Consider the following 27,023-nt stretch of genomic DNA (forward strand, 5'->3'; position numbering starts at 1 on the left):
ATTACAAGTCATTCAACAAATATATACATATACAGACTTGTAAACAAAACAACAAGATGATCCATCCATCTTACGCCCTTGTGCCACTTCCTGTAATACAAATAAAACTGAGTGGGTCAGGCTTGCGAGCCTGGTGAGCATATAGGGTTTTCAACCCACAATAAATAAGTTATATTTAATTTCACCAACCAATCACTATCCCGATTACCCATTCCCGTTATCCTCACTTTACGTCCCTAAAACAACAACTATCTCAAGGGACCTAATCTAGGATTTTCATCGGGACGGACATCACTGCGAAGGGGTTTCCTCAACAATAGATATCCTAGGCAACCATGAGGGGGATAGAGTACACCGGTGAATACATCGTTCACAACACCTACAGGTTATGAACCTGCTAGCGTTCCACTGGACTGTCTAGAAGGAGTCCGTGGTCGTTATCCATACTCCGCTGAATAACTAGATCAACAACAACAACAACATCAAGGCCTCTCATCTGTTTATTACACACCAACTATCTACCCATGTTCTACCCAACATATTAGTAGATAAAAATATATATTTTCATACATAGTTTAAAACCTGTATATCATTTTCATTCAATACATATTCCATATAACAGATGAGGCATACCGCATAACACGTATTCCATAGAAAACAATTCAGATCTATGAGATGGAAAAAAGTGAATATCCATTCACGCATACAATCACAAAATATACACATAACAAGTATATCGCATAAAATACTTCATAGTTACTTATTAGAAGAAAGTAAGTACACCTTCACACATATAAACCACAATTTACTCAATACACTCAAACCGCACTTGTATTATTATCGTGTTTATGAAAGGTAGTATCCACTCACTTGATCAGAAGACGATCGGACAGCACTACGACTTGCAGAAGTAGTAATCCACAGCAGATCTGGAAGATCTCCACAAAAATCGAACTTCTCGCGGGCAGAGCTTCGGCTCGGGAACCGCACTTCTCGGGATCTTCGGGATCTCGGGACTAGCCTTGGGGCTAGAGAATAATACCGGGGCTTCAGGGTATTTCTGGCACGCAAATCGAGGTAAAACGGGAGAGAGAAAAGAAGAAATGAACAAAATAACCGGCTGCCCTCGCAAGCCTTTTATAGGGGCTGAGCCTCGCACGTACGCGGGGCGTATGCCTGTACGCAGGGCGTACAGGTCCGAAAAACGTCATCGCTTACGTATCCGAAGCCACTTGCTGCGATGTCGACACCTTCGGAGTACGCGGGGCGTACTCGAGTACGCGGCGCGTACCTTGGATCAGATCGATGACTCGCCTTCGGATAAGGCTTCCGAATTTAGATTTAAAAATAAATACAAATTAATTAATAAACTTCGGAAATTCATATCTTCTTCATACGAACTCCGTTTTCGACGTTTTTTATATCCACAGAAAGGTGAGACTACGCTCTACAACTTTTGTTTAGACTCCGTCGGCTAATTTTGACTTTATTTTTATTATTTATTTTTAATAGGCCGCGACAGAAAAACTTCGTTATAAATTCATAACTTCTTCGTTTGACGTCCATTCTCGCCTAACTTTTTATCCCTTTGATACCAACAATGAGATCTTCGATTCTCATTTAGATTGCTTCGGCTAAAAACCGCTCGATCTCAAATCGAGTATTTCAGGCTGCACACCGCTAAGTCGAAACTTCGATAAATCATAACTTCCTCATACGAAGTCAGATTTGGGCGTTCTATATATATTCGAAAACCTCGTTTCAACTACTACAATATTAACCAAAGATATTAAGTTTATTTCACACTTAAATTTTGACGCTTATTTTTATTCTTAATTAATCAGACCACATAATTAAGCAATTAAGCACAAAACACATAATACTTAGATAATAGATTCTTATTATTTCAAAATGGGTTACAAAGGTTAACCTAGACTATTACATTGCTAAAAACGGCAAGCCCGGAAACACAGGCGTTACACGTCAAGGAACTCGGTAGATTTATGGTACGTCTCTCGATCTCGGATAACCAAACTAAAAACAATAAAAGACTAATTCAAATGTAAATACTTCTCCAATAAGGCGAAAGTCGCAGCACTGTTATAAAATTTAAAAACTCATCAGGTAAAACTATAATGGCTAAACATATACGTTACAGCCGTGTATATTTAAGATGGACAGACCTAGAGTGAGCGAATGTCGCCTCATTTCCTGTTCCTCGTTTGGTTGTGGATTTAGGCCGGAGTCGCTCAGTCAACAGTCCTCCCCATCTTAACTATACATGACTAGTATATGTGAGGCGATTATAGAAATGCCTTGTGAGAATCCACTCATGAAAAGGTACTCTATTCGGAAACACTTAGGACTCTCTATAGTTCCGCGTCGACTCTATTGGTCAAAGTATCCGCGGTAGTGATACACAGGACGAAACTCGAGACGCCTACAACTTGTGTGCCTGTTCGGCGCATGACTCTATCGACCCTCACTTTATATCATGTCGGAGTGTACCAACTTTGACGACTCTATTAATCATGGTTTGACTTCGTGCAACCATGTGTACATCCTTAGTGTTGTGTAAAAAGAACTTTCTGCATAGCCATGTCGGCAAATAAAGGTTCTTCCGAACCTAAACCTCACACAAATAATCAAACCTAATGCAATCCGCCAATCATCTCTCTTATCTCAAACTTTCCGAAGTACCCAAGAGAGGGTACCCCGCGCCGTTGACCGACCCCTCGTAGTCAGATGGACACCAAAGTGAACGACACTCTAGATACTCTAGAAGATGACAACCATCCGAAGCATACTTCGTAGATTCCCCAGAGAGACCCTTCGCACCTTGCACATCCGGTTCGTGAACCTAGAGAAAAGAACTCATGAGACTGACCACTATAACTAGGTATATGCATAAAGGTGGTATATAAATGAGATCAAAAAGATTTAAGGTGTGTGTTTCGTACCTATTCCTTGTTCCTCGTTGGGTTGTGGGTTTGGGGTGGAGTCGCACAGCTGACATCCTGCCGACCTCAATTATATACTGCTTGCATACACCCGGTATTTGTAGATAGGCTACGCATGAGCTCTACCATGAACCTCTTAGAAAAACCCTCCATCCTATTCCATAAAATAGGAGCTGGAGTCAAGAGAATCGCTATGAGTTGAGCTATTAAAGTTACAAGTGATGACACTCTATACTCACTAGATTTGACCTAGACCGAGAAAACTCAGAACCTTCGGAAGAGTAGTGGCAGTAGATGCTCGCACTACTCAGGAACTTCGTCCATCCTGTTATAGACAAGTAGTTCCTATCATCCTCCACCCTCTCGCATGGAGGAAATCGTCGTCTCCCTATAGACGATAAAATGCATTCTCCGAAGTGAACACTAGGATACCGAGAAACACAGGAGAACCTTCGCAGCCAAGAATACTTGGTCAAGTGCCAAAGTCTTGGAGAATCCTTCGACTATTAGGTGTTCCACGAATACCGTCTCACGCAGAGATAGTAGAACCACCTCCCGAGATAGTCCAACACTTGTCTGGAGAAACCCTATCTCCCCGACCCTCAGGGTTTCCGTATCTCAAGATTCTTTAATGCAGGTCCATTTTGCACAAGCTTGAGATAGGCACTCTATAGCAAACAGATAACCATAGCCACGCAACCCACTCGATGATCTAGAAAGTCTCTAACAGCTAGTTGATAGGAAACACGGAACCAAAGACCACTCGAGCTTCCTAAAAACCAACCTGAAGGACTACACACACGGTACGAGAGAGAACGTTAGGAACTTCGGAATGGCGATCACGCCAGTGATGATCTTGCCATAGAAGTACACTATGTTCTAAGTACCGAAGAGCTCTGCCATTCTGATAGCTTAGGACCATCCGAGATCCTCATGGAGATTTGGTCCAACCCTTTTCAGGCCCCTACTACCTTCGGATATACCACAAGATTCACACCCGATCGATCCACTTCTTAGACTTGATATGCGATTACCCGACGTCACTCTTCGTGCCTCACTCATCTCGATAGAATCCATTGAGAACCCTAACCTTGTAGATACACCAGTTGGAACCCACTAGCTACACTACACGGAATCTGCATCCCGTACGTGAAGGTCTGTCGGAATGACAAACACAGACTAGAGTTCACTTGGGAATGCGAGGACAACCGTATAGGAAGTACTCTCTTACCTCTACTTGGCCGTTCATACCTACTTCCTTTCCTAGACCTGAATTTCGGGACGAAATTCCCTCTAACGGGGGGATGATGTGACAACCCAAGTTGTTCTGTTACATTTCCCCGTTACCGTTAACGAAATATTCCAGTTTATAAAAGTTCCGTTAATTAGAGGTCGTCAATTAAATAAACATTTCATTTGTTTATATTTAATATGCCATTAAGTCGTGATAAAGGAGAATAAAAACACATAACACACATTTCCATTTTGATTGGAAAAAGTTAGTTTTTATTATTGCGACCACTAAATCGGGTGCGACCAAAAGCCCCGTATAACGGCAGCATTGGGTAGAATTCCACTGAGCTCCGACTCCCACCCATATATAAGGGGGAGTAAACTCCATTTGGAGCTTTTCCACCCTCTCTCTCTATACTCTCTGTCTAGACTCGTTTTGGACCCGAATCCGCAACCAAACGCTTTCAAATCGTAAGTCCGCTTACCCTAGCTTATTCTAAACATAGTGATTCGTGTTTGTAGCCCAAAAATCGGACTTAGAAGCTGTAAGAATGGAGTTTATGGCCTAAGCTCCTCCTTAGTCTGTAAACCACTAAATAGAGCCCAAAATGACCCCAAAATGTCCCTAAAGGCTTGGAAATAAATTAAGGGAATTTACTAGGAGTGTTTAAACATTTAATCACATGATTTTAGGGAGTCAAAGAGAGTTTACGGCCCAGGCATATGCCAAGGCCGTAAACACCTCTAATCCATGCTAAAATGCCCCAAAAACACTCCCAAACCACCCTTAGGCTTCATACATAATTTAGGGACATGGTATTTTGGGTTTAGATCATTTAAACACAAGGAAATATGGGGTAACATGGAGTTTACGGCCCAAGCAAGTGCCTAGGCCGTAAACACCCCTAAACATGCTAAAATGATAGTAAATGTCCCCTAAATGGCCTTAAATGTTTTTACATGTTTTATAGGGGGGAATACAAGTTAAACATGCCAGTTATCACATCAAACACATGTGATTGATAACCCGCATGCACAAGGATTTACCACACTGTACACTGTTTTACCGAGTAGGATACTATAAATTGTTTTCAAAAAGATTTTCACTTGTTCAAGTTCTTACTTATACTGCTTTATCAAAGTTTCACTTCAAACTGATTTGTGAAAGGTTTCCAAAGAATTTCTAAAGGTTTTAGATCAAACTTATTTCACAAAGGAATACCAAGTCGTGATTTTCTTAATATATAAAGGTTTTCCAAGGTTTTCACTGGAGTTCCCTTTTACAATGTATACTTTTACTTGTTTGTTACTGCTGCTTTGCTTTTACTTATTTTAAACTCCTACTCTATAACGCTTTCACTTCGTGATGCGTTTATACCTCTTATTGTCTCTATTTCACTTATACGTGTAGTTGCTTATACCTGATAGACGCTCTTACTTCACTTATTGTCGTCTCTACTTCGTGATACGCTTATACTTGTTCGACACTCCTACTTCACTTGCGACCGCTCCTACTTCACTTGTTAGACACTCCTACTTCACAAGAATCACTTCTACTTGATACACACTCAGTCGTAGTTAGATGTATGCCGGTGCTTATATAGATGCATATAAATAATGATTGAAGGACTTAGGGAGGCTTGTCCGCTCTATTTCCTTTTGTTCGTTGAGATGTGGTCTAGTGGGATCGCATGGCCGTCCGAAGGTCGTTTGGTTCATTAGTTATATACTATGTATATGAGTATGGACATACAGGAATTCTCTAGTTAGATCAGTTAAGAGTCTCTACCTCTAGTCTACACTTACATCAGAAACACACTACCCACTATTTGGAAGTCTCTACCCACTATTTGGGATGCATCTTCAGGACACGGCCTTCTCCGTCGTCTAGTTGGTAACCAAAATCTCCTGTAGGGAGAGCGGACATTGTGTGTATAGATCTATACGGGATTGACAACCCCGCACCCAGGCTGCTAGCTACATTCTCGGCCTACCAAGCCAACGGGTGACAAATGTCATATTTTTGACGCTTGTAGGGCGTCTGGTACTCTAGTCAGTACGGTTACGAGTATCCCGGGTTACCTTATAATTCATTGGCCTTAAGGTAACGGTATTTCGCCAGCAATTTACACTGTATGCTGGTAATTCATTTTCAGAGTCACACTGCTTTGACCATACAAGACGTATCTTTCATTTGATACTGTCTGGGGTCTGTCTTCTCTGTTTTGACCTTACAAGACGTATCTTTCATTTGATACTGTCTGGGGTCTGTATTCACGGTTTTAACCTTACGAGACGTATCTTTCATTTGATATTGTCTGGGGTCTGTATTCATTGTTTTAGTCCTTACCAGTTGTACCTTTCATTTGGTACCTTCTGGGGTCTGAGTCTCTACTTGTTAGACTGAACCAGGCGTGTCGTTCGTTTGATACTCTCCTGGAGTCTATGATTCCTTTGCCTTAGTCAGCAGTCCTCACTGTTGAGGCATATGTTATTTCCCTGTTGTCTCTTGCTTTCTTTAATAATCAAATTTAGTATTTTGATAATGATAGTGATTAAGGGAAAACTACTTTTTACCACATGACACTGACCAGTCTTAGTAGAAGACTACTCTGATAAAAGAAAATATAGGATTTTCTAGAAAGAACTCTAATACACAGTAAACACTTAAACTACTACTTTATAAAGTTATTTAAATAAATGTCACTAAATACTTATGAACTCACCAGCATTTGTAAAAATGTTGATACTCGCTTTTCAAATAACTTGTATTCTCAGGTCAACAATTAGACAGGTACACCCCGGGAGCTGTTGATGAAGTTGGCTTAGTACCTTGCTGTACTTATTATAATTGTTTGTATACTTTGATTCATTGTAATGTAACTATGTAAAATTATTACTATTAATGCAATGTTTTGTTGTACTTTGATTACTATATGCATGTGTTGTGATACTTGACATGACGTCATCCACCCTAGAACGTTTCCGCCGTTCCGGTTTTGGGGTGTGATACAACTGTTAAGCCTAAAAGGCCTCCTGAAAATACATCTTGCCAATGATGCCAATAGTCATCAACACGTGAGACACCAACTAAAGTTGCAATGAGAAAAGGGAAGACAATGATGCAAAGCTTTGCCACGTGGCCTCTTTGGTCAAATGCCCTGATTTTTCCAGCTGTGTACCATGAGAGAAAACCAAGTCCAGCAAAGCACCCTATATATGTATTGTTTGGAGAAAAACTTATTATTATAAATTAACAATAATATAATATAAGGATGATGATGTTTTTTTAAATAATTATAATAATGAACTTACAAGACGTGTGTCCACTCGGGAAGCTTTTGTGTCCTTCTTTGATAATGGATTTTAATCCAATACACATCACATTACATGTAACGGGATCAAAAAACTAACATAATTCAGATCCGTGAGAGATTTCTAGGTAGTGTTTGGAATGATGGAATCAGAGAAGGAATGGAATTGACGATTCCATTATAAGGATTCAGAGAACTCACTCACCCCTTTGTCATCAGGAAAGAAAAGCCAGAAAAAGTCAGGACGAGGTCTCCCAACTACATCTTTGATTGCATCAGTCAAAACTCCTGTAACAAGTACTAAAAATAGAAGACCTGAACAACAAATTAAAATAAAGAAATTAACTCATTTCTCGTTTTCTAATATATCTTAATGTTAAATATAACATTTACCTAGCACGGCTTGATGAAGATCATAAACATCCTTTCTGATAAAGTAATATATGAGTATGACCACAAGTGGCAATAATATTGCAATAGTCTGTTAAATGAAAAACCAAAAACAAATTAGTATGTAACGATTTTAAAGTTGCATAACATTCATCAAAGATTGCTTACTGGGACAGCCCAAATGGGTACAATGTTGTCTTGTAAAGGGTATTTTAGGTCATCCATCATTTCTGCTCCAACAAGGAGGTGGAATGGTTCTATCACATTCAGAATGATCTCCATGATCACAAGAAATATGAAAACAAACCAATCATGCATGTGAGCCCTTGCCACTTTAGTTCCATGGCTCCTTATGGTATGCGCACCTAAATGGATTTCTGGTATTTCCCCTAAATTTTATCCATGGTATGAATGAGTATGAGCAATTGAGCAGGAACAGAGGAAAATGTATGAAAATTAGTTGTCAGCATGAACCCGGTGATGAAGAAGCAAACACAAACATGAAATATTCGTCTGTTTTCAATTTTTTCAGTAGATAATTTTGTGGCATGAGTTGGTGCGCAAAAAGCCAAAACAAAAAACAAAAATCAAACGATAGCAAGTGCCATAGCATCAAAAAGTGCAATTGCAAATTCTCCAGAGTAGATGCGGAACTCAAATCAGTTACAAACTTACAATCAAGCATATTAGGTACGAATTAGTTTCTCACGAGTGAATTAGGTGAAAACCTAACAATTGCTACCTATAATAGAATAAACTGTGGCTCGAGAATTATGTAAAATCTATACAAATGTCTGTTCTAGCGAAGAATCAATACATAAATTCAAAATCTTAGAGAATTGTAACCGTGATAAAGAATAAGAATAGTTGTAGAGATTCTCACAACATCGATACCTGAAATAACTTGAGGAGTGAGGGAGGAGTGTCTCTAATTTGGTCTTGCAGAGTACACTAGAACCACACATTCACTTTTAATACAAGAAGAGTTGAGACAACGGAGTTGTGAATCTGTTCTTTTTGCTTGATCTCACAGGGGCAAGTCCGTCAATTTCATCAAAGAATATAATCGAAGGTTGGTTTCTTTGTGCTTCTTCAAAGAGCAACTTCAATTGTTTTTCAGCTTCACCTACCCATTTCGAAAGCACATCGGCTCTAGTAGTGCTTGTTCCATCTTACGTGAATTATTTAGAGGGAACCAATCGGAGATCACTTTTCTGGTAGCGATCTCCTCCTCAGGTATGTGATGGTGCGAGTTTGTTGTGGAAGAAAAGAGGAGAGTATATCAGGGTTTTTTGGGGTATTTGAGTTAGGGAGAGAAGAATGGTGTAAAGAAGGTAATAACATGGCGGGCCTTTCAATCTTTTAGCAATTTCGTTTCCCCTAAAAGAAGTGACCCCGCGTTTCATTTAAAAAATATAAAGCGACATACTTAAAGGACGTGCATTTTATGTTATGTGCCCTTCGTATTTTTTTTCAATGTGGCACTTATTTTAGGGCACGCAAAAATGCGTGCCTTAAATCCTTCTAATTTTTGGAGAGCCGACATTATTTTTAGGTCACACACTACTGCGTATCATAAAACAATGTGTGTCATGGTTTGTGTGTCATAAAAGGTTGTTTTTCATGTAGTGGTCCTTGATTCATTCTGTTGTTCGAACCTCTAGCCCCTTTTCCATTACCTACACTATTGATACCTTGATAGATTTGCACCATGGCTGCAGTGACCGCAGCAAATACAGCTGCTTAGAATGCAACTGAGTTGACTTCGGGTGGGGTTGGTCCAAGGTTTCCTCGGGTTGGTCGTTGAGGCATCTTTCTGTCATGAAACGGAAAGATGTTGAGTGCCTACGATTTTTGTGAGTTTGTGTTCCTATAAACTATGGGGATTGCATGTGCTTAAGTAATTTCTCATACAATCATAACACATAACAGATAGCAACATCACAATAGAAAACAAATATTTTTCCACTAATAATATCCATACTTTGATACATGAAAATTTGCTCGAAAGAGCATAAATAAGTGGTGCAAGTTCAGCAACGTAACGACTCTATGAGTAGTGTAATCACTTAAACATAGAGTCGATGGTACATAGCATAGGTCATAGTACTAGTAGGGTAAGACTAGTCCTAACACTCCAAAGAGCGCTCGACGACGGTGGCGAGGTCATATACCGAAGTGTTGTGCCAACAACTGGGCCATCTCAGTGATTTCTCCAATGAATTCATCTCTTTCTTGTCCAGTATGCACCGCTCGTGCTTCCATGGCGAATAGTTGTTGCCGCAGAGCGGCAATCTCAGCTTCCGGAGAGCGATTCTCTCTCGCTAGATTCCCTGGTGGGGCGGGGTGGTCCTGCTGCGTCTCGCTGGTAGGTGACGTGGCAGAATCCTCGCCTATGTCTCATTCTTCCTCCATGTCATCATCGGTCCCATCAAACTCGTATTCTGTGTCCATGTACTCATCAGGCCCATCGCCGTGTGCCCCCACTAGATCTCCCTCGGGCTCATCGTCAATCATCTCGTGGGCCACTAAGACCTGATGAAACTGAATGCCCTGGTGCTCCCCTTCCATAGTGACTGAGAGGAGGTATATGAATAAACTATTATTACTCCTAAGATGTTTTAATTACTATATAAATTGAGTTGATGTTCTCCTCTTGGTAACAAAGGTGTATGTTATTAGGTTTACCGTCACTCGCGATTTCCCCAGGGCATGTGATAGTTGTACCTCGGAGGAAATGTAGTTGATCTGGCTACATTCACCCCTTAATAACACTATGAACAATCCCGACTTAACCGAGATGCCAGCATTATCTTATTTGATTTGGTATTATGTTATTTTCCCTGTATCGTACAAGTAGGGGTGTTTTATCGTTGTGTTTTATTCCTTTTGTTCAGAGTTATTTTTGGTCCCTCTTTGGTTTATAGTTGCATATCAATGTGTGGTTAGATATGCTAGTTCATTATAAACAATGCTTTGATACCAACCTGTCACACCCCCGAAGCAGACGGCGGAAACGTCCGAGGGCTTACCTGACTTAAATTGAATATCATCACAATGAATACTGATGGGTTTTAGCCATAAGAACTATCCTATGTGCGCATGCAAAACCCTAATGCTTGGATCTAGGCTTTCTAATTAAACATGCTTTGAATCCAAGACTTCTAATGAATAATTATGTGTAAGAACAATACTAAATCAAATCTAGAATCATACCTTTGAATCTCTTGTTTGATCTTGTTATCTTGGAGCTCTAGAGTCACAATCGTCACTCCTCTAATGGCTTACAAACACCAAATAGCAAGGAGGATGATTTGGGAGAGAGGAGAGGGGAGGGAATTCGGCCAGGGGTTCTCTACTTTAGATCAAGTGTTGATTTCCCTTTGCCATAGGGTCTATTTATACTTGTAGACTCCTTAAGGGTTACTGCTTAAACCCTAGTTGGATAATCTTCTCTTAAAGCAATCCAAATCCATTCCTTAGATAGCCTTGGACGATTTTAAGCTATCCCTAGCTTCTAGAATTCGTCCAACCCCTATCCAATATGGATTACAGTCTAAAGTTTAACTATCAAACAATTGACAGTTTATACCCTCTTATTTAATTAATCTCTTTAAGTCACCAAATTAATACTAATTAATTTATGACTTATATTAATCAAATAACAATATTATTATTCTTTATATTATTCTCATAATATATTAATAATATTTATTCTCTCTTAATAAATCATCCTGTCAAGTTGCTATGGTGAAGGCAACTCAAAAGGACCAAGCACAACCGGGTCAAATACTTGCCTAATATAGTTGCAGCCTTAGACACTATTCCAACAGTCTCCCACTTGGATAAGTATAGTAACTATATGCACAAGTACATTTCGATTTGCAATCGTAGCTCTCAAAGACGCTGTCAAACTCTGATCTAATCAATGTTGTCCTTTAGATAAGTGATCGTACAGTCCTCTGTTAGATATCATGCTGACAATTCCATGGAATGATTAGTCAAGCATTTAGGTTTCTTGATCTCTGATTTATTCGACATAGAACTTAATCGAACACATCAATTCAGTTCTGACCGGGTCCGACACATAAGTCAAATCAAATCATCGAGCGGCCGAGATATCACTTCTACCTTCTTAGGATAAAAGTTACAGATAAACTTCGACTTATATGCATTTACTTATTCATTAACCAACTATACACAACAATGCGTTTTATAACACCGAGTTACTGATGCGATTTCGCATTATCAATGTACAACTAATTAACAAATAACAAACCATATATCTAGGTTTTAAGACTATATGGTATTATCGTCTTGCGATCACCCTTTTATATCATATTCCATAAGGTGATTCCAGCAAGCGCAGGTTTGTTCCAATGCTCAAAACTAGGTCATAAGCACTCATGAACGTTGCAGCAATCTTTTGCTATGTCTAACACCATTTAGACAATCTACACACCATTTCATGACAATCTTCATTAATATCTACTTCCAACATATGAACGATTGTGGATAATTTGAATAATTCAATTATTCTTAATAAATTCAATTATTCTGGAAGTCAAAACATGCAAAATGAAACAATGGTTAAACAATTAACATAAGATAGTAACATTACTCATAAATAAAACTCCTTTATTTAATCATCAAATGTTAATTACATTTATCTATTACACGTTTCTAATACTATCTATCTAATCTATGCTAATATTATCCTTCAGCCCAATACTCTTAGCATGCTGCAAGTGCTTAACCCTACTCAATCCCTTCGTAAGCGGATCTGTTGGGTTATCTTCTGATGATATCCTCTTCACTACAAGTTGTCCTTCTTCTACACGATGTCTAATGAAATGATATTTTCTGTCGATATGCCGTGATCTACCATGATCCCTCGGTTCCTTGGTCAAGGCAACCGCTCCTTCATTATCACAGAAAATCTCCATGGGCTCCTTTATGGCAGGTACGACTCCAAGATCACTGATGAAGTTCTTCAGCCATATTGGCTCCTTCGATGCTTCGCTCGCTGCAATGTACTCTGATTCACACGTTGAATCAGCTACGGTTTCTTGCTTGGAACTCTTCCATGTCACTGCTCCTCCATTCAGGGTAAAGACCCAGCCCGACTGCGAACGGTAGTTGTCCCTGTCGGTCTGAAAGCTGGCATCACTATACCCTCACACCTTCAAGTCATCACTCCCTCCGAGGACTAAGAACCATTCCTTCGTCCTCCGAAGGTACTTAAGGATATTCTTCACCGCAATCCAATGGGCTCTGCTAGGATTCCCTTGATATCTGCTAACCATGCTCAAAGCGAAGGCTACATCAGGGCGAGTACAAGTCATAGTGTACATGATTGAGCCAACTGCGGAAGCGTATGGTACTCGGCTCATTTCTGCTATTTCAGCGTCGGTACTCGGACTTTGAGTCTTACTCAACTTGGCATTACTTTGTATCGGTAATTCTCCCTTCTTTTAGTTTTCCATACTAAAACGTTTTAGTACCTTCTCTAAGTAAGTGTTCTGACTAAGTCCTATTAGTCTCTTACTTCTTTCTCTTACTATCCTTATTCCCAAAATATAAGTAGCCTCTCCGAGGTCCTTCATAGTGAAGCACTTCCCGAGCCAGGACTTAAGTTCCTGTAGAGTCGGGATGTCGTTTCCTATGACTAATATTTCATCGACATATAGAATGAGGAAGCTAACTATACTCCCACTGGCTTTGACATATACACATGATTCATCTTCGCTTCGTACAAATCCAAACTCTTTGACTTTCTCATCAAAGCAAAGAATCCATCTGCGAGATGCTTGCTTAAGTCCATAAATGGACTTCTCAAGCTTACACACTCTATTCGGATGCTTCGGATCCACAAACCCCTCTGGCTGAGCCATGTAAACATCCTCAGCCAACTTCTCATTAAGGAAAGCGGTCTTGACATCCATTTGACAAATCTCATAATCATGAAATCCGGTAATCGCTAGCATCACTCTAATAGATTTTATCTTCGCAACCGGTGAGAAGGTCTCATCATAGTCAACTCCGGGAATTTGAGTAAAGCCCTTCGCAACTAATCACGCTTTATATGTGTGTACGTTTCCATCCACGTCGGTCTTCTTCTTGAAGATCCATTTGCACCCAACGGTCTTACGTCCGGGCACATTATCAACCAAATTCCAAACTTGGTTATCATACATGGATTGGATCTCACCATCCATTGCCTCTTTCCATTTCGCAGACTCCGGGCCTACCATGGCTTCCTTATAGCTGTTAGGTTCATCAAGGTTTATTAGTGTACCGTCACTAATATACATGTCCCCTTCGGTAGTAATATGAAAACCATAAAACTGGGGTTGAACTCTAACTCTATCGAAACGTCTAAGAAGTAAGGACTCGTCGATCGGTTCAACCAGAGGTTCCTCCTCGGGTTGAGTGCCAGCGGTAGAGGTTCCTTCATCTATCGACTCTTGAATCTCTTGAAGCTCGATTTGCCTCCCACTGTCTCCTTGGCCTATGAGTTCTTGGTCTCGGAAAACTCCTCTCCTCGCAACAAAGACAACATTGTCCTTCGGTCTATAGAAGAGATATCCAAAGAATTTCTACGGGTAGCCGATGAAAATACATCGCTCACTTCGAGGTTTGAGCTTGTTGTGAGTATCTCATCTTACGAAAGCCTCGCAACCCCAAACCTTGATATGTGCCAACGAGGGAGCTTTCCCTGTCCACATTTCGTGAGGTGTTTTGGCAACCTTCTTAGTACGGACTCGGTTAAGGATATGGGTGGCAGTCTCCAAGGCATACCCCCAAAAAAGAGATTGATAGTGAAGCACGACTCATCATAGAGCGAACCATATCCAATAAGGTTCGATTACGCCTTTCTGCCACACCATTGAATTGTGGTGTCCTAGGTGGCGTCAATTGTGAAACTATTCCACACTCCTTGAGATAATCATGGAATTCAAGACTTAGGTACTCTCCTCCTCGATCGGATCGAAGCATCTTGATTTTCTTGCCCAATTGATTCTCCACTTCATTCTTGAGCTCTTTGAAATTTTCAAGTGTTTCTGACTTTTTCTTGATTAAATAGATATACCCATATCTACTATAATCATCGGTAAAAGTCACGTAGAAGCGGTTCCCATCCTTCGTGGTTGATCTAAACGGTCCACATACATCAGTATGTATTAGGTCCAATAAACCCTCACCCCTCTCGCACGTACTTGTGAAGGGTGATTTAGTCATCTTTCCAAGCAAACAAGACTCGCACGTGTCATCTTCCCTAAGGTCGAATGACTCCAACACTCCATCCTTTTGGAGTTGGGCTATGCGTTTCTTGTTGACATGTCCAAGACGACAATGCCACAAGGATGCTCTATCCATACTATTGGAAGAATCTATATTTAAAACATCATTTCCTAAGTTATCAACAATCATAACAGTTTCATAAATTCCATTACATGGTATAGCTTCAAAATAAAAGACACCATTTAGATAAGCCAAAATAGAACCATTCTCATTATTAAAAGAAAATCTAAAACCTTGTCTATATAAACCATGAAATGAAATGATGTTTCTAGCCATTTCTGGCAAATAGCAACAATTGTTCAAATCTAAACATAAATTATTCCTAAGCACTAAAGAATACACTCCAATCTTGGTCACAGGCGACGATCTTCTGTTCCCCATGATTAGATTGATCCTTCCTTGCTCCACATCCTTACTTCTTCTTAGTCCCTGCACATTAGAACAAATGTGATAACCACAACCGGTGTCAAGAACCCAAGAAATAGCATGATTAGAATCGTTAGATTTAATTGTGTATATACCTGCGAAAGACGGCTTGATCTTTCCTTCCGTGATGGCTTGCAGGTACTCTGGGCAGCTTCTCTTCCAATGTCCTATCTTATGGCAGTGGTGACACTCTGCCTCCTTAGGGTTAGGGCAGGGCTTAGCAGGATCAACTTTGGTCCCACTAGAAGAGGCACCATCTCGGGCTTTAATCTTGCGATAGTTCTTAGACGAAGCCTTCCTCTTCTTTCCCTTTCCTTGACCAATAGCCAAGACAGGAGCAGCGGGTGGATTGGGAGTTGGTGCAACAGACTTGTCTTTGAAGTTGCTCTCAGCGACCCTCAAGAGACCTTGGAGTTTACTTAGGGTGACCTCCTCTTTGTTCATGTGGTAGGTCATCCTAAATTGATTGTACATCGGAGGCAAAGAGTGAAGCACCATTTCGATCGCCATGTCTTCCCCAAAGTCAACATTTAACTTGCGAAGGCGGTCGACATACCTTTGTATCTTTTGCAGGTGCACGGTAAGAGATTCTCCATGACCCATCTTAGCGGAAATCATGTTAGTGAAAATCTCATAACGCTCTTGTCTCGCGTTTTGGTGGTATCTCTCCAATAAGTCTTGATGCATTTCGTACGGGTATATGTCCTCATAGGACTTTTGGAATTCGGAGTTCATGGTGGCTATCATGATGCAATGTACCTTTATTGCATCGCGCACATGAGTTTCAAAAGCGGTTATTTCAGTCGGAGTAGCGATTTCAGGGTTGATTTTCTCGAGCTTCTCATCGAGGACATACTCTGTATCCTCATAGCGAGAAATGGTGCGAATGTATCTTATCCATTCGCTAAAGTTCGTTCCATCGAAGGTGACCTTTTGGCAAAGGCTCATCAATGTGAAGGAACTAGCAGCAGTGTTGTTTGCGTTCGACATCTACAATTAGAAAGGACAAAGATAGATTAGAATATGAATCCCTAATTATCACCAAATAAGAAAAATTAGGGCTAGGATCCAACAACAATATTTACATATTTAGAAAAGGGATGCCGTAATCTAACATGCAAATAAATTGAAGGTAAGTGAATGACGATTCACTAATTCTCCACCATAAAAAACTAAATATAAGCCCTAAATGTATTGAGAATTCCTAGGTTCGGATGAGATTCATTGAAACTGTTCAATGGCATGTTTAAATCTCAATATGCCCCTCTAGTTTGTGACTGGGATACCGAGGATCACAAAGCGGGTGTGAATTACCATGCAAATTCACATGGTGCCTTCATTGTAACGATCACCTATTCGATGTGCCGGTAAACCACACACGCTCCATCGAACAATGATAAACAATGAATCACCCTTTTCCACCTTTGCTTAGAACCAATTAGTGTGCCGGTAAACCACACACGCTCCACTAACTTCTTAGCAAGGGTGTAAAGTGTAATTTCATGGGATTGCATCAATTCACTTTTCCTAAAGTAACTAAGATTGGGAAATTTCAAAAATATGTAGTTACTTTATATTTCTTATTATACTTTTAATGAGAGGATGAGGTTGCCCTATCCTACCCGTTCGGCTAACGACGCTCCACCGATCAAGCAAGCGGTGGGTGTGAGTGTACACCCATTAAGCGCCATTTTATAGGCCGCAACCTTATACCCACCTTATAGATCGGCTTCGTGAATGAGGCCTACTAACGGTAAGACTAGCATATTTAGTCATATATATATATATATATATATATATATATATATATATATATATATATATATATATATATATATGTATTATTCTTGTAATATTATATTAGTATAGGGTTGTATTTTAAACCTTTTTAAAATCTAGGGTTTGAAATTTAAATTGTCTAAATTAAAACTTTTAATCACAAAATATAAATTTCAAAACTTGAGGACAAGTTTTAAACATTTAAAACATGGAGGATCAAATAACAAATAATTTTAATTAACAATTAATTCCCTAATTATCTATATTTGATTTATTCAAGATTTCATGCAAGATAATTACCAAATTAATCAAAATAATTAATTAATTATCATATAAGGAAATTAAATATTTTATTAGTTGATAAATATCTTTAATTAGATCAAGATTATAGTCATATATATCAAAAAATCAGATTAGGGTTGATCTAATATGATTAAGGTAAGTTTCCATAAGATAATCATGAAGAAATCTCGAATCTGGTCATTCCTGACGCTTGGACTCACCGAGTGCACCAAAGGACTCGCCGAGTCAGGCCAACTCGCCGAGTCCACTATGGAACTCGCCGAGTCCATGACTCAGAAACACAAAATCGAATTTTGCAGTTAAGTTTCAAACAAATAAGCAACAATTTAATAGAAACCAAGCTAGGCTCTGATACCACTGATGGGTTTTAGCCATAAGAACTTTACTATGTGCGTATGCAACCCTAATGCTTGGATCTAGGCTTTCTAATTAAACATGCTTTGAATCCAAGACTTCTAATGAATAATTATGTGTAAGAACAATACTAAATCAGATCTAGAATCATACCTTTGAATCTCTTGTTTGATCTTGTTGTCTTGGAGCTCTAGAGTCACAATTGTCACTCCTCTAATGGCTTACAAACAACAAATAACAAGGAGGATGATTTGGGAGAGAGGAGAGGGAAGGGAATTCAGCCAGGGGTTCTCTACTTTAGATGAAGTGCCAATTTCCCTTTGCCATAGGGTCTATTTATACTTGTAGACTCCTTAAGGGTTACAGCTTAAACCCTAGTTGGATAATCTTCTCTTAAAGCAATCCAAATCCATTCCTTAAATAGCCTTGGACGATTTTAAGCTATCCCTAGCTTCTAGAATTCGTCCAACCCCTATCCAATATGGATTACAGTCTAAAGTTTAACTATCAAACAATTGACAGTTTATACCCTCTTATTTAATTAATCTCTTTAAGTCAACAAATTAATACTATTTAATTTATGACTTATATTAATCAAATAACAATATTATTATTCTTTATATTATTCTCATAATATTTTAATAATATTTATTCTCTCTTAATAAATCATCCTCTCAAGTTGCTATGGTGAAGGCAACCTAAAAGGACCATGCACAACTGGGTCAAATACTTGCCTAATATAGTTGCAGCCTTAGACACTATTCCAACATATACATGAATCATAACATAAACATCACCATGCATCAAAACATTACAGCTGACATTATTCACATCAAATACATTGTTTAATCAATACATATCCATAATATAAGTTGTTTGATAGTTTTTCCAAAAGCATAATATCCTAACATACTTGGTGTTACTCGTTGGCTTACCTGTTACCTGAGAATACAAGTTATTTTGAAAAACATCAACATATGAAATGTTGGTGAGTTCATAAGTATGGTTGTTTTGAAAATGTTTGTATAGTTTATAAAACCCAGAAAATCCGATATTTTCTGAAAAGACCATTGTTTATACAAAAGTGTGAAGATCCATAGGTTTATGCATGGATGATTTCAAAGCGTGTATAAATGAAAAGTTTTGCATTATAGTTATTGAAAAGCACAAATGAATGGTGTTGATTTCCCCCGAAAAACCCAATGCTTTCCGATAAAATAATAATAATAATAATTGTTTCAAATTGTTATACCGTCACAACGAATGATTATGATATTTCCTTGATTACTCGGATAGTATTGGATTTGTTTATGTGAGTCGTTATAACCATGCATGATAATGACTAGTTTGTCTGTCTTGGCACTCTGGCGAACGTCGAAATTGATCTTAAAATTTTGTCACCCTAGACTGGCCAAGTCTAATTGTAGCGAACACCTAAGGTGTGGGGGAGTCACCCCCGTATAGATCTATATACAAACTCTCGCCCTCCCTCTAGGAGACTTTGATTATAACTACAGACTACGACCGACACTCGTTGGTGCCGCCCGTTATTACTCACCAAATCCTAATGAATTTGATTACTATTGATTATCGACCGGTATTTGTTTACTTGAATTGATGGTGAGCCTAACAGACGAGAAGAATAGGACCACGAGATCCTACTAATCACGTTTGTTATTTAAGGCTGTCGAGTATGCGTCGGACGCGTTGGTCTAGCTCGCATATGATTTATTTGGACCTTACTAGCAATGCTAATGGGCCACTGAGGCCCAATAGCACCTAAAAGCTATTGAGGGTCCCTTAAACATGTAATTGGGTGATAGGAGGCCCAATAACATTTATTTTTATCATTAGGCTCAAAAGTTATGTTAATGGGTCACGAAGGCCCAATAAACATGTTTTGAGACTTTCAAGCCCAAAGATTTGAATGTTTAATTGTTTTAGGTATAATATAATTGTTGGAAACTTTGATTTAACGATTGTTAATTTCGTATCGGCACGAGGCCGGTTAGTTATTTATAACGATATTTGGAATTATACGTATATTCATCTTTCCATTTTCATGAGTTGTAGTTTGGTATTTTTTTACTCAAATATCTTAATAATAAAATAATTTGTTCAAAATATTGGTTTGACCCTTTTCAGCCCTTATTTAATAAAAATGACAATTTTAGTCCCTTATTTTTAAAAAAAGACATTTTAGGCCCTTAAACCATTTTCTTAACATCTTTGACCCCTAGACTTGTTTAAATGATGTTTTTAGTTCAAAATTTACTCTTTGGCAGTTTCAGCCCCTCCAGTAAAGAGTTTTTCAGTTTGAGCCCAAACTTTCGCAACTTATACAATTTTGGCCCAAAATCGAAAAAGTTAACATTTTGTATCCTTGTTTGGAAAATAAATCATTTTAACTCCTAAATTAGTTTTGTTTACCCCTTTTACCCCTGTTTTTGAGAAGTTTACCATTTCAATCCCTTGAAAATTGTATCTTTCATAATTTTGGCTCAATGGGCCGAAAAGCCCAAAATTTGGCCCATTTAGCTACAAATTACATTTTGTAGCCCTTAAAAGAGTATGATATTCATAAAAACATTTATTTTTACTGTTTTAACTCTTTTAGTCCTGAAGAAAACCGTGGATGGCAAATTTTTAAACCAACTTTTGTTTATTTGACAAATTATGTCCAAAAATGGGTTTTATGTTGTAATATGTTTATTATCACCTTAGAGGGTAATTTTTCTTGACTTGTTTAGTGTAACATAACTTAAATCATGTCTATCTTACTCCTAGAGTCATAGATCTCGAGATTTCTCTTATTTTGTTACATATTTACCACATAAGCACATGAAATCACACATAACATACAACACACACATAGATCTACACATTTTACTTGTATTCTCCCCCATAAAACTTGTGAAAACCGAAAAGAGAGGGGTATGAACTCAACTTAGGTTTGTGGGTTCGGTTTTGAAGAAGAATAGAGAAGATGAGGTTGTTTTGGCTTGAATGCTTTCTTAGAGGAAGTATTTAAGCATTGATGGTCCTAGAAGACATGATCACAAAATGTAGCCATATGAAGGAGTGTTCTTAGCTTATAGATAGAAATAAAAACTCATGTATGACAACAACTTACCAAGAATTGGTGATGTAAGTGAAGATTCTCTTGAAGCTCTTCTAAATTTTTGAGATTTTTGAGGAATGTAAGGAGATGTTCTTGAAGATTTAGAGAGAGTTTGAAGTGTTTTGTGTGTCTGTGTGTGTGTGTTGATTCTCGACCGAGAGTAATAGGAAGAAGATGAGAGAGTTGAGTTGACCATTATAGATGCATGTTGGTCCATGCATGGAAGTATGTGGTGTATTAGTGAGGTGGTGATATTTCCATATTTATACGTAGTTTTAGGCAATATTGATCTACATTTTATTAAATATTTTGCTTATTTGCACAGAATTATGGTAGTTATAAGGATAAATTGTTATGTGCAGCCAAATAAAAGTATTTTCAAAGAAAGGGACCAGAAGTGACAATACTTGGAACTTTGGGGGGCTTGAAGAAAAGAAGAATGAAAAAAACACCCAAAAGACGTACTCACGACGTGAGTAGAGGGAGTTTGAAGATAAGTATCCGGGTGAAGGAATCCTTGCCAAATAAGATTATCTCGAATTCATGACGTGAGACTTAAATTCTCACGACGTGAATGGTAAATTAGAAGATATTAAATACCTTTGCCCATTACGATTTGGGGGACTTTTTGTTGGAGGAAGAGGTTCCAGGAGGCGATTTACAGCAGAAGAAAGGCCCTGGAAAAGGGTTTTAAACATCAAAAGAGTAAAAGTTCATAATTTGTTTACTTGATTAATATTTATGAACATGTTTTCTTATTTGAATTATGTTATCATGTTAGTTGCCACTATGAGCAGCTGAATCTAGCTACTCTTATCTAGCTAGATGAAGCTTCAAACTTATGAATAGCATAATTGTATATAGATTTATTAAGTTGGTGAATTGCTTGTCTTTGATTTATTGTTACCTACCATGCTCATGTTATTGCTTTAGTTGCTTAAATTCATGTTATGTGTAGCTTAGTGACCATTAATTGCATGAACTTGATAACCTAGTAATTTAGTGAACATTTAATTGCTAGAGATAGGATCAACCAAAATCTTAGTTAGTAATTGAAGTAATTAACCTTGTTGTGCTAAAGAACATAGATTATGACCATAAATGTGTTTGCATGATAAATCTTACATAGCATATTCATAAACATAATTGGTTCTGTGTTTAATTATGTGTGACCATACATAGTTTTACATGAATTAATTAACTATTGGTGAATTTAGACCTAAATTACTAATATAATGATAACCAACTTAATAATCCATAATTATAAGCTAACCATAAGGAAGAAGTGGATTTGAACTAGATAAGAGTGTCTTTAAATTATTGATTGAAATTGAGTTAAATTAGTCTGATCTTGCAAAATCAGATAAAACCCCCTTTTTAGCTTGTTAGTAATTAGATTAATTTAGTAGTAAATAAATTAATTAATAACACAGTTCCCTGTGATCGACACCCGACTTACCTAAGCTATACTGTAATCTGACTAGGTAAACTGCCTACAAGTTCATAGTTAGTCTAAGTTTGTTAGGTTAAAAATATTAAAATTAGTGGGGTACTTCCGTGCAGATCAAGTTTTTGGCACCGTTGCCAGGGAGCGGCTTAGTTTATTAGTCTGTTTGCTTTAATTTAATCGACCCTTTTTGTAGGATCAAACCTGCAAGAAGTTACTTTTCTGTTTTAATTTTTTTTCTTTTTCTGCATTATAGGACTTACGACATGAACTGTTAAGATTCACGATGTGAGAACTGAAGTCCTTAGTTTTGTTTATTTCAGTTTGTTTTTCTTAGTTCAGTTTTATGTTTTATCTTTTTGTCTCATTTCAGGAGTTCATGACCAGAGGTTCTAACACACCTTTGGTACCACCACTTGAAGATCCCGAGTCTACACTTCACAAAAAGAAGGATAAGAGCGTGAAAGAATATCAAACACCAAACAAGACACCCTTACAAGAATTCAACTCAGTGTTCTCAAAGAAGTCAGGGAAGAAAACAGAGGAGTCACGTTCATCTTCAAAGAATAAGAGAAAGCTTGAACACTTAGATCAAATACCCGTCCAGTCCGAGTCCAAGTATGATACTGAGCCTGAATTTGAATTACATACAAGTGAGCCCGAGAATGAGCTGGAGATCGAAATGGCGAACATTCATGAGATGGCCATGGGGGACTACAAGAAGCGCATTCGTGATGATGTAGAGTCGGGTTTAGTACATCCTACGATTCCTTCCAATGCCACATTCAAGTTGAAGGGACATATCCTTACTGCACTTAAGGATATCCCATTCTATGGGAAGGATCACGAGGATGCTTTCAAACATTTAGACGGGGTGAACGATATTGCGGATTATTTTAATACTCCTAATATCCCAAGGGAGATAGCTTTGCTAAGGATGCTACCAGTCACTTTCAAGGGAGCAGCAAAAGACTGGTTAAAGGCACTCCCACCTGGTACGATCACCACATGGGCCCAGTTGCGCGAGAGATTTCTAGATTAGTTTTGTCCACCCTCCAAAATCTCTAAACTCAAGAAGGCAATTGCCAACTATGAGCAAAATCCGGTAGAGTCATTATACGAGGCCTGGGAACGTTACAAGGGGTTGTTAAGGAATTGTCCTCAACATGACCTCAATATTTAGCAGGAGATGTCGATATTTTGTGATGGGGTGAATATCATGACCAGACAACTTCGTGATTCGCAAGGACCACTAATGAAGAAGAACCCAAATCAGGCCAAGGAAGCTAATTGAAGAGTTTTCAAGGCACTCTCGTGAGTATCACAACCTAGGGAGTGATCGAATAAAAGGTAGTGGAGGTACACAAACTAAAGAGATGGCTAATGTGATGGCAATGCTTAGCACTATGGATAGGAGATTGACTCAATTGGACCAATCAATTCATGCAATTCAAGTTGGTTGTGAGAGATGTAGTGGCCTACACTTGACAAAGGATTGCAATATGGATGAATATGGAAACAAGAAAACTCAAGTATGCTACTCAAGCAGGGACAAATATGATGAAGATTGGAGAAAACCAAAGAAAGAGTGGCTGCCTTACGAAGAATACAAGAAGCAACAAGAAGAGAAATTTAGGCAAACTGGCCGAGGCTTCTACCAAAGAGAGAAACCACTAGTTGAGAAGAAATCAGAATTAGAGACCATGTTGATGAAATTCATGGAAGCTTCAGAAAAAAGACATGATGCTAATGACGCTACAATGGAAGAACAAAGAAGTATAATGAAGAATCATCATGCAATGATGATATATCAGCAAGCATTAATAAAGAATCAGCAAGCCTCCATCAACAACCTTGAAGTACAACTTGGTCAACTTACCACTTTGGTTAATGAGAAGATGTTCCCGAAAAATCCTGAAAACAAAACCCAATCTCATGTAATGGCCATATATATTGAAGAAGAGGTGATTTCTGAGTTCATAGAAGCCTTAGAAATGGAGCCACAATAGCCCGATCCAAAGCCAAAGAAGCCAAAGCTCGAAATTGAAGAATCTGTTGGAACACTCAGTTCACGTCGTGAGCCCGCCATGCTCACGTCGTGGGCTCAGTCTTAACAGAAGAAATTCATATTTGTTCCAGTTTATCAACCAACTTTGCCATTCTCGTCTAGAGCTAATATCAGTCCATTCGAGAGAGAACATCTGGAGTTTATCAATCAATTAAAGGGTATTCCTATCAATACTCCTTTAATTGATTTACTTGCCAAAATTCCAGAATATGCTAAGTTCCTACAAGACTTATTAGACACTCGTCAGCAATTAACGAAGAATTCTAAGGTGATTCTAAGTGAGCAAAGCTCAAAAGCTATGTTGGGAGAAATACCTAAGAAGATGGGGCATCCTAGACGACTCACTCTCCCATGTGAGTTTGGGAATAATATGAAGATTTATGCTTTAGCCGATTCAGGGGCTTGCATAAATTTGATACCTTACTCGTTTTATCAAAAATTAAATATTCGGAAGTTGAAGGCTATATAGATGACTATTCACATGGCGAACCATTAAGTGACATAACCCCCGGGCATTGTAGAAGATATTTTAGTAAAAATTGGGAAGTTCGTTTTTCCAATAGACTTTGTGGTATTGGATATGAAGAAGATCCCAATGTACTGATTATTCTTGGTCGCTCGTTACTTAACACTGCTGGAGCTCTTGTTGATATTCGGGAGTCTAAGCTCACCTTGAGGGTTGGTGATGAAAAGGAAATTTTTTGGATAGAAGATGGCTTTCAAGGGAATCGTACTCAAGAAGAGGCTTGTAACATTGATGAAGAAAATGAACTTGAAGAATTAGAGAAGCTCATAGAAGAAGAAATCAAAACAATTCAACAAGTTAAAAGAACAAAACCGAGAGCATCTGTTCCGTTTTTGGTTGAAGTCATTGCCTACACGAATCCAACTTCTTGGGTGAGCAAGGAAAATGATGAGATGTCGAGTGATGAAGAGGTGGTTACTTCAAAAGTAACAAGTCCAGTGGTGAAAGAAGAGAAGGATACTTTGGAGGTTAAAGATGATGGAAAATTGAAGACTAAAGGGACCAAACGCAAGCTTGATGGAGACGAGGTCAAAGCTAAACAGGAAAATTCGAAGAAGGCATATAAAAGATGTGTTCAAGCTTACAAGAGGCGTTTTAAGGAGCAAAAGATCCTAGTGGTGGACTCTTCGGATGATTCAACATAGGAGGCACGGAGTCCAGCTGAAGACTCCTAAAAAAGAAGCGCTTCTCGGGAGGCAACCCGAGTTTGGTTTGCATTTTCTTTCTTTTTGTTTTTAGTTTTTAGTATGTTTTTAGTTCTTAGGAAGTCGATCATGTCATCTAAATTTTTTATCTGCATAAGGAGTCATTAAAATCAAGTAGTAACACTTGTTGAATATCCTACAAAATTAAATTTGTAGAAATTAATAAATTTCATGATCAGAAAGTACTCACAACGTGAACCATTATGGGTTCATGACGTGAATTCAGATGAGATACGGGCATGGTTATTCTATATGATAACTATATTTTTTTTTTGCCTGCCCACTTTCAGTAAAGACCCAATATGTGACTTAGCCCACTTTTTATTTAATTGACCCAATTTTATGTCCAGAAAGGACTCACGACGTGAACCATTCCGGCTTCACGACGTAAGTTGTAAATTATTCGGGACCACATATTAAAGGATAAGGAATCAGTTTGACCTACCATTTGTTTATTCCTCACGAAGTGAAAACGGCAGCTGGTCCCCTCCGTCCGATATTTGCCGACAACCCCTCTAGTTTCCTTTGTTTTACGTAATACTTCAATCTAAGGTAATGGTTCTTAACTACTAAATTTAATTCTTCTCTAAAAGTTGAACTTAGGTTTAGGGTTTGTTAGTTGATTGAAATGTATAAAATATGCCCTAGAATTTGTGAATTAGCCTTGGAATGTTGATGATTTATGGTTGAAAATACCATAGGAGTAAACCCCCAACATTGTATTGGCCGATTTATACAGGAACAGAACAAAATTTGACATCGATGAAGAACTCACGACGTGAGTTCTTAGGAATTCACGATGTGAATTATTGGCTGAACAGTTTTCTTTTTCTTTTGTTTCTAAACTTGTGGATTGTTTCTTTTGGCTGTGTTTGTTTCTTGTTTTTCCAGAAATGGGTCCTAGAAGTGAGGAACCTCTTGGAGTTGCAGGTTTACACCCGTTTTACAATTTTCCCACAACAATCTCTCGTGACATCTTAACCCGTTCGAACAACAAATTAGGGTGGCTCTACAACCGAGAGATTTCTGTTGCTCCTACAATTAATTGGACGCGGTTAAGGGAAGTCGGGCTCGTGGAGAGGTTGTCCCCGTT

General features: G+C 38.5%; 1 protein-coding gene and 1 non-coding gene across 2 annotated transcripts in view; both read right to left on the reverse strand.

Moving 5' to 3' along the window:
* The window catches only part of LOC145055771 (lipid phosphate phosphatase 2-like), a 36,072-nt gene extending 27,893 nt beyond the window's left edge, over positions 1 to 8,179 (reverse strand). Inside the window, exons 1-5 of the mRNA XM_079004165.1 lie at positions 8,066 to 8,179; positions 7,901 to 7,988; positions 7,713 to 7,822; positions 7,509 to 7,602; positions 7,240 to 7,406 (exon numbers count right to left, since the gene is read on the reverse strand). Coding sequence (XP_078860291.1) covers positions 7,240 to 7,406; positions 7,509 to 7,602; positions 7,713 to 7,822; positions 7,901 to 7,988; positions 8,066 to 8,179 — 573 coding nt within the window. The remainder of the gene's footprint in view (positions 1 to 7,239; positions 7,407 to 7,508; positions 7,603 to 7,712; positions 7,823 to 7,900; positions 7,989 to 8,065) is intronic.
* A 15,519-nt stretch (positions 8,180 to 23,698) lies between these two features.
* On the reverse strand, positions 23,699 to 23,805 carry LOC145056051 (small nucleolar RNA R71). The gene has a single exon (XR_013685591.1). It is a non-coding gene; the product is annotated as a small nucleolar RNA R71 (small nucleolar RNA).
* Between the last annotated feature and the right edge of the window lie 3,218 nt (positions 23,806 to 27,023).

The sequence above is a fragment of the Lactuca serriola genome, chromosome 5, assembly GCF_051521515.1.
Source record: "Lactuca serriola cultivar US96UC23 chromosome 5, Lser_US96UC23_V15, whole genome shotgun sequence".
NCBI lineage: Eukaryota > Viridiplantae > Streptophyta > Magnoliopsida > Asterales > Asteraceae > Lactuca > Lactuca serriola.